Source organism: Bos javanicus, chromosome X (assembly GCF_032452875.1).
Source record: "Bos javanicus breed banteng chromosome X, ARS-OSU_banteng_1.0, whole genome shotgun sequence".
Taxonomy (NCBI): Eukaryota; Metazoa; Chordata; class Mammalia; order Artiodactyla; family Bovidae; genus Bos; species Bos javanicus.
In genome coordinates, this window is record NC_083897.1 from 37,126,806 (window position 1) to 37,138,711 (window position 11,906).

Here is an 11,906-nt window from a genome sequence, read left to right on the forward strand (position 1 = left end):
TCAAGTGGGCCTTAGAAAACATCACTACGAACAAAGCCAGTGGAGGTGATAGAATTCCCGTTGAGCTAGTCCAAATCCTGAAAGATGATGCTGTGAAAGTGCTGCACTCAATATGCCAGCAAATTTGCAAAACTCAGCAGTGGCCACAGGAATGGAAAAGGTCAGTTTTCATTCCAATCCCAAAGAAAGGCAATGCCAAAGAATGCTCAAACTACCACACAATTACACTCATCTCACACACTAGTAAAGTAATGCTCAAAATTCTCCAAGCCAGGCTTCAGCAATATGTGAACCGTGAACTTCCTGAAGTTCAAGCTGGTTTCAGAAAAGGCAGAGGAACCAGAGATCAAATTGCCAACATCCGCTGGATGATTGAAAAAGCACGAGAGTTCCAGAAAAACATCTATTTCTGCTTTATTGACTATGCCAAAGCCTTTGACTGTGTGGATCACAATCAACTGTGGAAAATTCTGAAAGAGATGGGAATACCAGACCACCTGATCTGCCTCTTGAGAAATTTGTATGCAGGTCAGGAAGCAACAGTTAGAACTGGACATGGAACAACAGACTGGTTCCAAATAGGAAAAGGAGTAGGTCAAGGCTGTATATTGTCACCCTGATTATTTAACTTCCATGCAGAGTACATCATGAGAAATGCTGGACTGGAAGAAACACAAGCTGGAATCAAGATCACCGGGAGAAATATCAATAACCTCAGATACGCAGATGACGCCACCCTTATGGCAGAAAGTGAAGAGGAACTCAAAAGCCTCTTGATGAAAGTGAAAGTGGAGAGTGAAAAAGTTGGCTTAAAGCTCAACATTCAGAAAACGAAGATCATGGCATCTGGTCCCATCACTTCATGGGAAATAGATGGGGAAACAGTGGAAACAGTGTCAGACTTTATTTTTCTGGGCTCCAAAATCACTGCAGATGGTGACTGCAGCCATGAAATTTAAAAACACTTACTCCTTGGAAGGAAAGTTATGACCAACCTAGATAGCATATTCAAAAGCAGAGCCATTACTTTGCCAACAAAGGTCCATCTAGTCAAGGCTATGGTTTTTCCTGTGGTCATGTATGGATGTGAGAGTTGGACTGTGAAGAAGGCTGAGCACCGAAGAATTGATGCTTTTGAACTGTGGTGTTGGAGAAGACTCTTGAGAGTCCCTTGGACTGCAAGGAGATCCAACCAGTCCATTCTGAAGGAGATCAGCCCTGGGATTTCTTTGGAAGGAATGATGCTAAAGCTGAAACTCCAGTACTTTGGCCACCTCATGCAAAGAGTTGACTCATTGGAAAAGACTCTGATGCTGGGAGGGATTGGGGGCAGGAGGAGAAGGGGACGACAGAGGATGAGATGGCTGGATAGCATCACTGACTCGATGGACGTTGAGTCTGGGTGAACTCCGGGAGTTGGTGATGGCCAGGGAGGCCTGGCGTGCTGCAATTCATGGGGTCACAAGGAGTCAGACACGACTGAGCGACTGATCTGATCTGATCTCTGATGGAGAAAAAGGCACTTGTTAGCTAAGTAGGTCCATACTGGTAGCACTGTAGTTGTTGCTGTTGTTTAGTCACTAAGTTGTGCCCGACTGTTTGTGACCCCATAGGCTGCAGCATTCCCGACTTCCCTGTCCTCCACTATCTCCAGGAGTTTGTTCAAACTCATGGGCATTGAGTCGGTGATACTACCTAACCATCTCTGCCACCCTCTTCTCCTGCCCCCAGCCTTTCCCAGCACCAGGGTCTCTTCTAGTGAGTTTGCTCTTCCCATCAGGTGGCCAAAACATTGGCGTTTCAGCTTCAGCATCAGTCGTTCTAATGAATCAGTTCAGTTCAGTTCAGTTCAGTCACTCAGTCGTGTCTGACTCTTTGTGACCCCATGGACTGCAGCACATGAGGCCTCCCTGTCCATCACCAACTCCCACAGTTTACTCAAGCTCATGTCCGTTGAGTCGGTGATGCCATCCAACCATCTCATCCTCTGTTCACCCCTTCTCCTCCTGCCTTCAATCTTTTCCAGGATCAGGGCCTTTTCCAATGAGTCAGTTCTTTGCATCAGGTGGCTAAAGTATTGGAGTTTCAGCTTCAACATCAGTCCTTCTGATGAACACCCTGGACTGATCTCTTTTAGGATGGACTGGTTGGATCTCCTTGCAGTCCAAGGGACTCTCAAGAGTCTTCTCCAACACTGCACTTCAAAAGCATCAATTCTTTGGAGCTCAGCTTTCTTTATAGTCCAACTCTCACATCCATATGTGACTATGACTATGACTGGAAAAACCCTAGCTTTGCCTAGAAGGACTTTTGTTGGCAAAGTAATGTCTCTGCTTTTTAATATGCTGTCTAGGTTGGTCGTAGCTTTTCTTCTAAGGAGCAAGCGTTTTTAATTTCACGGCTGCAGTCTAATCAATATTCATGGTTTATTTCCTGTAGAATTCAATTGTTTGATCTCCGTGCAGTCCAAAACATTCTCAAGAGTCTTCCCCATCAACAAAATTTTGAAAGCATCAGTTCTTCAGCACTAAGCCTTCTTTAGGGTCCAACTCTCACATCTGTACATGACCACTGGAAAAACCATATCTTTGACTATACCCACCTTAGCGAAGTGATGTCTCTGCTTTTTAATACACTGTCTCAGCAATATGTGAACCATGAATTTTCAGATGCTCAAGCTGGTTTTAGAAAAGGCAGAGGAACCAGAGATCAAATTGCCAACACCCGCTGGATCATCAAAAAAGCAAGAGAGTTTCAGAAAAAACATCTATTTCTGCTTTATTGACTATGCCAAAGCCTTTGACTGTGTGGATCACAATAAACTGTGGAAAATTCTGAAGGAGATGGGAATACCAGACACCTGACATGCCTCTTGAGAAACCTGTATGCAGGACAAGAAGCAACAGTTAGAACTGGACATGGAACAACAGACTGGTTCCAAATAGGAAAAGGAGTACGGCAAGGCTGTATATATTCACCCTGCTTATTTAACTTACATGAAGAGTACATCATGAGAAACGCTGGGTGGAGGAAGCACAAGGTGGAATCAAGATTTCTGGGAGAAATATCAATAACCTCAGATATGCAGATGACACCACCATTATGGCAGAAAGTGAAGAAGAATTAAAGAGCCTCTTGATTAAAGTGAAAGTGGAGAGTGAAAAAGTTGGCTTAAAGCTCAACATTCAGCAAGTAGTCCCATCACTTCACGGCAAATAGATGGGGAAACAGTAGAAACAGTGTCAGACTTTATTTTTGGGGGCTCCAAAGTCACTGCAGATGGTGATTGCAGCCATGAAATTAAAAGATGCTTACTCCTTGGAAGGAAAGTTATGATCAACCTGGACAGCATATTAAAAAGCAGAGACATTACTTTGTCAACAAAGGTCGGTCTAGTCAAAGCCTATGGTATTTCCAGTAGTCGTGTATGGATGTGAGAGTTGGACTATAAAGAAAGCTGAGCGCCAAAGAATTGATGCTTTTGAACTGTGGTGTTGGAGAAGACTCTTGAGAGTCACTTGGACTGCAAGGAGATCCAACCAGTCCATCCTAAAGGAGATCAGTCCTGGGTGTTCATTGGAAGGACTGTTGTTGAAGCTGAAACGCCAATACTTTGGCCACCTGATGTGAAGAACTGACTCATTGGAAAAGACCCTGATGCTGGGAAAGATTGAGGGCAGGAGAAGGGGATGACAGAGGATGAGATGGTTGTATGGCATCACTGACTCAATGGTCATAGGTTTGGGTAGACTCTGTCAGTTGGTGATAGGGAGGCCTGGAGTGCTGTGGTTCATGGGGTTGCAAAGAGTCGGACACGACTAAGTGACTGAAGTGAGCTGAACTGAACTAAGTTTACCATGGCTCTTCTTTCAAGGAGCAAGCATCTCTTAAATTCATGGCTGCACTCACCATCCACAGTGATTTTGGAGCCCAACAAGAGGAAAACTGTCACTACATACACATTTTTCACCTTCTATTTGCCATGAAATTATGGGAGCAGATGCTACAAAGTCAGTTTTTAAGCCAGCTTTTTCACCCTCTTCTTTCACCATCATCAAGAAGTTCTTCAGTTCCTCTTTGCTTTCTGCCATTAGAGTGGTATCAGTTGCATATTTGAGGTTGTTGACATGTCTCCCAGCAATCTTGATTCCAGCTTGTGATTCATCAAGCCTGGCATTTCACATGATGTACTCTGCGTATAAGCTAAATAAGCAGAATGACAATATACATTCTTGTCACATTCCTTTCCCAATTCTGAGTCAGTCTGTTGTTCCATGTCTGGCTCTAACTCTTGCTTCTTGACCTATATACAGGTTTCTCAGGAGACAGGTAAGGTGGTCTAGTGTTCCCATCACTTTAAGAATTTTCCACAGTTTGCTGTGATCCACACAGTCTGTGGTTTTCCTCTATTTGCACTGTTCATTTAATAAGTCTTCCTTGTTTCTTCTTGCTATTCTCTGGAACTCTGCATTCAGTTGGGTATATCTTTCCCTTTCTCCTTTGCCTTTTGTTTGTCTTCTTTTCTCAGATGTTTGTAAAACCTCCTCAGACAACCACTTCACCTTTTTGCATTCCTTTTTTGGGGGGATAGTTTTGGTTACCACCTACTGTACAATGTTATGATCCTCCGTCCATAGTCCTTCAGGCACTCTGTCTACCACATCTAATCCCTTGAATTTATTCATCACCTCCACTGTATAATCATAAGGGATTTGATTTAGGTTAGGGGCTTCCCTGGTGGCTCAGAGGTAAAGCCTCTGCCTGCAGTGCAGGAGACCCATGTTTGATCCCTGGATCAGGAAGATCCCCTGGAGAAGGAAATGGCAACCCACTGCAGTACTCTTGCCTGGAAAATTCCTTGGGCTACAATCCATGGAGTTGCAAAGAGTTGAACATGACTTAGCGACTTCACTTTCACTTTCACTTTTTTCGTATCTGAATGTCCTATTGGTTTTCCCTACATTGTTCAATTTATGCATAACTTTGCAACAAGGAGCTCATGATCTGAGCCACAGTCAGCTCCACATCTTGTTTTTGCTGACTATGCAGAGTTTCTGCATCATTAGCTGCAAAAAGTATAATCAATTTAATTTCAGTATTTACCATCTGATGATGTCAGTGTGTAGAGTCATCTCATGTGTTGTTGGAAGAGGATGTTTGCTATGACCAGTGTGTTCCTTTGGCAAAATTCTCTTTGCTTTTGCCCTGCTTCATCTTGTACACTAAGGCCCAATTTGCCTGTTATTTCAGGTGTCTTTTGAGTTTCTACTTTTGCATTCCTATCCCCTGTGATGAAAAGAACATCTTTTTTTTTTTTTTTTTTTTGGTGTTAGGTCTAGAAGGTGTTGTAGGTCTTCATAGAACTAGTCAACTTCAACTTACTTGGCATCAGTGGTTAGGGTACAGACTTGGATTACTGTGATGTTGAATGGTTTACTTGGAAACGAACTGAGATCATTCTGTCATTTTTAAGGTTGCACACAAGTACTGCATTTCAGACTCTTTTGTTGACTATGAGGGCTACTCCATTTCTTCTAAGGGATTCTTGCCCACAGTAGTAAATATAATGGTCATCTGAATTAAATTCACCCATTCCCATTGTTCATTTTGTTCACTGATTCCTAAGATGTCGAAGTTTTCTCTTGCCATCTCCTGCTTGATCACATGAAATGTAACTTGACTCATGGACCTAACCTTCCTATGCAATATTGTTCCTAGCCATATTGTTCTTTATAGCATCAGACTTAACTTTCAGCACCAGACATATCCACAACTGAGTGTTGTTTCCACTTTCGCCCAGCCACTTCATTCTTTCTGGAACTATTAGTAATTGCCCTCCACTCTTCACCAGTAGCATATTGGACACCTTCCAACCTGGGGAGCTCATCTTCTGGTGTCATATCTTTTTACCTTTTCCTATAGTCCATGGAGTTCTCGAGGAAAGAATACTGGAGTGGGTTGTCATTTCCTCTTCCAGTGGACCACAATATGTCTGAACTCTCCAGTATGACTGATCCGTCTTCAGTGGGCCTGCATGGCATAGCTTCATTGAGTTATACAACTGCCGTCACCATGACAAGGCTGTGATCCATGAAGGGGGCAGGTAGCATGGCACTGGAGATGTCAATTTGCTCAAGCAATGAAACTACATTGGTAAAGTACCTGAAATTGAAATCACCACCTGGTCAAGCTAATGAAAACCCACTCTCATTCTCCAAGACCATCTGTTTTCTGTACGGGCCAAATAGGCTACTTTAATGGGGATATGGAGGAAATCATCACTCCTGCATGTTTGTAGCCCTTGATGGTACTGCAAATCGCTGAAATCCACTCAGGTATGTGCATTGATTTGGTTTACTATATTTCTGCTGCTGCTGCTGCTGCTGCTGAGTCGCTTCAGTCATGTCTGACTCTGTGCCACCCCATAGATGGCAGCCCACCAGGCTCCACCGTCCCTGGGATTCTCCAGGCAAGAATACTGGAGTGGGTTGCCATTTCCTTCTCCAATGCATGAAAGTGAAAAGTGAAAGCGAAGTTGCTCAGTTGGGTCAGATTCTTCATGATCCCATGTACCACAGCCTATCAGGCTCCTCCATCCATGGGATTCTCCAGGAAAGAGTACTGGATTGGGTTGCCATTGCCTTCTCCATTACTATATTTCTAGATAGAGGCAATTCTAATTGCTTCCATTTTGCCATCCATGCCAAAATAGCCCTCAATCTGCAGGTCAGGGAACAGATGAGTTGTGGACTCTGCCAGCTGCTGAATATGTCTATCCTAATTTTGCATTCCAGAACTGTGTAGACAAGCACAGGATTGGTTTGGCTTCACACTGCACCCAATGGAGGTGGGTCTAAGCTAAAATTTCATTGATCCCTTGACCTCCATAAGCTCCTACTATGACTGATGGACCATAGTGACACTTGGGGCATCTTGGAATTAGTGTGAGATCAGAACCAGTGTCCGATAGGCCCCAAAAGGTATTCTCCTAATTCAAAATCACATCGACTAAAAACCTCTAGGTCCCTTTCAGGAAGGCCAGGAAACAGACTAACAATATATATTTTGGGACAGTATACCGAGGCATGATGGACACCTACTTCCGGATTTCAAAACTTACCCCAAAGCTGCAGCTATCAAAACTGTGTGGTACTAGCATAAGGATGGACACATAGATCAATGTAATAGAATTAAGAGTCTTGAAAAAAAAACCATAAATCTATTCATGGACATACATACCAAAGAGTTGAAAACAGGCGTTCACACAGAACCCCATAGAGGAATGTCCACCACAGTAGGCACAAGGGAGAAGTCACCCAAATGTCCATCCACTGCTGAGCAGATAGAAAACATGTGTGGTCTAGCCATACAGTGGAAAACTATTCAGCCAGGAAAAGGAAAGAAGTGCTGATTCGTGCTACCACATGCATGGGCCCTATGCTCAGTGACAGCAGCCAGACACAGAAGGCCACCTGTTTATTGTATGCCTCCATCTCTAGGAAGTCTCCAGAACAGGCAAAGGGCTGTTGATAGGAAGCTGATGAGTGGTTGGTTGCCTGAGAACTATGCAAGGTAGGATGGGGTGGGGAAAACTGCAGGAGGAGGCAGTGGGGAGTGACCGCCTGGCTGGTACAGGGGTTTCTCCTTGTGGTGGTGCCAAAGTTTTGGAACTAGACACAGTGGTGATGATGGCCCAGCACTGCCAGCATATACTTGGTGCCACTGGGTGGTCTGCTGCCTTCTCTGTATAAAGGTCTCCTCCCGTGGAAAGGGAGAGTTCCAACAAAGAGAGGGTCCGATGGGCAGGGTGAGCAGGATTCTGCCAGCGCCATTTCTTTGCAGATTCAGGCCTGCGGAGGTGGGTGGGGTGGGGGGCATGGGAAAGCAGTGATCTCAGGGGAGTCTACCTGTCACAGAACGTGCGCCCTGACCAATGAGGGGCCGGCTCGTGGTTGCTAGGATATGGAGTAGAGGTCTGAGAGTACCGGTTGTTTTGAGAGGTTGGGACCAGCTGACTCATCCCACCGCATCTCATCTCATCGCATATCATCCCGTCACACCTCATCCCATTGCACCGCAAAGCGAGGCCTCGGAGAAAGCAGGCTCAACGGTCAGCATGAAAGGGGCCGTCGAAGGTCATCTGGCCGCCGCTTCCGCACCGCCCATGCCAAGCTATCCTTCTCCATGAGACACATGGAGCGCCACCTGAACTCGTCTGCATCCATCTTTCTAGCAGCCGTTATGCAGCACCTAACTGCCAAGGTCCTGGGGCTGGCAGGCAACAAGGCCCAGAACAGCGGTCAGAGGCACATCACCCCAGAACTCGTGGCACAGCGGTCCACCACAACGCTCTGCTCAATGGCTCTTTTGGGATGACAACCATCTCCCTGCTGGCCCCAGCCTGGCACTAGCTGCTCAACCCTGGGTCCTCGGTTCCGGGTCCCGGGTGCCCGGGCCCTGAACGGGCCTCCCCCTAGCTGTCGGGCGCCAGGTCTGCTCACTGACCGACTGCACAGCCCGGTGTCTCAGGCCCAGTCATGTCGAATCAATCAAAGTGTTTCAAGACATCCCTGTGTGTGCTTCAGTCACTTGGCCTGGGAAGTGGTGGTGGGACACCCCTCCTTGGAGAGGTAGGGGTCGGGGGTCTGGCTAGAGCAGAGGGGGAGTGTTGTGGGTACGGGTGGAGTCGGGGATGGCAGGCAGAGAGGAGCGGTCGCCCACAGTGACAGCGCATGCGGTGACCCTGGTGAGAGAGGCTGGCTGTGGCGGGGGTGCAGTGGAGTGGGGTCTGGGGGGAGGCCGGGGAAAAGAAGGCTCCCCCGTTGGCTCTGAGCAAGTAGGAGCCAGGCGAAGTCCCCAGAGGGACCGGGGTCCTGAGGGTGACGTTCAAGACCGAGAGGACGGCGTCGTGGTGGGGTGAAGGTGCCAAAGTGACCGACCGCCTCGCGGCGTGGAATGCAGGGACGGTGGACAGCGTGCTTGACAGGGGTTCCCATGGCCATAGGGCCTAGATACCCATTGGGGCAGGGGCCTAGACCGCGAGACTGCGGCGGAATGGGGACTGGGGTGGGCGGGACACAACCCGCAATTATGCAAAGTTGAATCAGGGTCACGCAGGGTCACCAGTTGACTGTTTGGTCGTGTGCCTTTAGGGATGCCAGGAAATGCCCTGCTAGGCAACCTGCAGGAGCAAGCTGTCACCTAGCAACAGCGGGCTCCCAGCCAGGACCGGCCCAGGTCCTCCGATTTGCATATGGCGCCTGCAGCCACTCATGGCCCCGCCTCCGCGCCCGCTCTTTTGCGTATCACCCCGGCGATGGGAGCATCTGGGCGGCCGCGCGGGCGCCGTCGCGCTGTGGGCCCGAGCCGGACGCAGGGCACGTCGCCTGTCGCCGCCCGGTTGCGTCAGCGCGCCTGGAAGGGCCAGGGAGGCGAAGATGGCGGCTTCCGCGGCCGGCCTGGGCGGTGGCGCGGGCCCGGGCCCCGAGCCGGGGGACTTCCTGGCGCGCTACCGCCAGGTGTCCAACAAACTCAAGAAGCGGTTCCTGCGGAAGCCGAACGTGGCGGAGGCCGGCGAGCAGTTCGCCCAGCTCGGCCGTGAGCTGCGCGCCCAGGAGTGCCTGCCGTACGCGGCCTGGTGCCAGCTGGCGGTGGCGCGCTGCCAACAGGCGCTCTTCCACGGGCCCGGCGAGGCACTGGCGCTGACCGAGGCCGCGCGCCTCTTTCTGCAGCAGGAGCGCGACGCGCGCCAGCGCCTGGCCTGCCCCGCCGCCGCCGGGGAGGCCCTACAGGCCGCCGCCGCCGCTCTGGGCGCCGCCGTGCGCCTGCACCTGGAGCTCGGGCAGCCGGCCGCAGCCGCCGCGCTCTGCCTCGAGCTGGCGGCTTCCCTGCGCGACCTGGGCCAGCCGGCCGCCGCCGCCGGCCACTTCCAGCGCGCCGCGCAGCTGCAGCTGCCCCAGCTGCCCCTGGCCGCCTTGCAGGCGCTCGGCCATGCCGCGTCCTGCCAGCTGCTGGCGCGGGACTACAGCAGCGCGCTGGCACTCTTCACGCGCATGCAGCGCCTGGCGCAGGAGTTTGGCGGCCCCCCGCCGCAGCCCCTGATGCCGCAGCCCCTGATGCCGCCGCCCCCACCGCCCGGGCCGCAGCCCGCCGCCCCCGCGGCCCTCGCCCCGCTGCTCCCGCCCAGCGCTGGGCAGCCAGCCACCGCCGCCCCGGCCGCGCTGGGTGCCTTCGCCGACGTGCTGGTCCGCTGCGAGGTGTCCCGCGTGCTGCTGCTGCTGCTCCTGCAGCCGCCGCCGGCCAAGCTCCTGCCGGAGCACGCGCACACCCTGGAGAAGTACGCCTGGGAGGCTTTTGACGGCCACGGGCAGGACAGCAGCGGCCCGCTGCCCGAGGAGCTCTTTCTGCTGCTACAGTCCTTGGTCATGGCCACACACGAGAAGGACACAGAGGCCGTCAAGTTGCTGCAGGTGGAGATGTGGCCCCTGCTGAGCGCCGAGCAGAACCACCTCCTGCACCTCGTTCTGCAGGAAACCGTCTCCCCGTCAGGCCAGGGGATCTGACGAATCCCTGACAGGAACCCAGCCACGCTGTGCCTGTTCCCGAAACTCACGCACCAGCCTGAGCGTTTGCGGGAGCATGAAAGATCTTGATCCCGGCGCTTCTGCCTCTGCAATGTATCTTACTTGTCTTGCCACCGGAGGAATGTAGTTGATTAAAGTCACCTTGTTTCCATGACAGTGGCAGGAAAAGGGGAAAAAAAAAAAACAAACCATATAATAGAATCGGAGGACACAGCTCACCTCACCAGAAATTTCAACATAAACTTGAGAATCCCTTGGGTCCCTTTCACCCAACTCCCCCCCAACCAAAGCTCCCCTTTCCCCACATCCTTGTTTCACACAGGATTTATTTGAATAGCTCTGGCTCAGAACTCTAGCTGCATGATCTTTTCATGGTGACAGTGATTCCTTAGCATATTCCGATGTCTGCCTGCGTGATCGCCCAGTTCCTCCTTTGTTTCATGCGCCTCATACATAGTATTCATTGGAATCATTGTATTCAGTCCTCCACGGTTGTCACCACAGCCCTCAATCTATGATAAAGCCTTTCTGACACTCCTGACTTGCAGTTTAGATTGAGCTCCTCTGTAAAATGGGGATTTTATCTAGCTGTCAGAAGGTAGAAGCACAGATAGTTCCCTTTTAGATCCGAGGTGGATTCGTTCACTCGAAATGGCCACTGTGCCTTTGAATCTACAGAGAACATTTGCGATGTGGTCCTTAGCTACAGTGTGTATGTTTTCGGTGCGAAAGGGGTTGGCCTGGGAGTAGGGGTGAGGGAGGGGTGAGCTCCAGCACAAAGGTGTCAGATGTGCACTGGAGTTTTCAGTTGCAGTTGTTCCAAGAGGTCTGGGTAATCCACATGGACAAGTTTTATTTGTAGTACAGATCCTTCTACAAATCTTCCTTTAACTCAAATATATAAAATCAACATGCTTCTTTGGTCTAGTGTGATCACATATATGCCAGACTGTCCCCTTGGCCCCCAAAAACAGGATGGTGTTCCATTTTTAAACACTATATTTCTGGTCCAAATGATACATGCAAACTGACTTAGCTGTTTTCTCAAATTTTCTTTAGTGTTGAGTGTGATGACAAGAACTCTTTAGAATATATTCTCATTCTCAGCCATTCAGTTTGGGAAAATGCATCCTTGAGGCTGAGGTTATAGACAGCAGTAATCTTTTGGGGTGAGATTTAAGCACTCAGTTTGGGACTCGATCTTGCTTTTGTGGGTTTGGTGGGGAGGGGGAATATGTGGAATGTTGTATGAGATAAGTGCCCCCAAATTGGTCGGACTTTTAGGGCATTTTTGGTACCTCTATTTCAGCAGTGTGAGAACAG

General features: G+C 49.7%; 1 protein-coding gene across 1 annotated transcript; it reads left to right on the forward strand.

The window, feature by feature from the left end:
- The first annotated feature begins 9,257 nt into the window (after positions 1 to 9,257).
- LOC133242755 (40-kDa huntingtin-associated protein-like) lies at positions 9,258 to 11,497 on the forward strand. The gene has a single exon (XM_061408899.1). It carries the CDS (start codon positions 9,273 to 9,275, stop codon positions 10,560 to 10,562), a length of 1,290 nt encoding a protein of 429 aa, XP_061264883.1. The 5' UTR covers positions 9,258 to 9,272; the 3' UTR covers positions 10,563 to 11,497.
- The last annotated feature ends 409 nt before the right edge of the window (positions 11,498 to 11,906 follow it).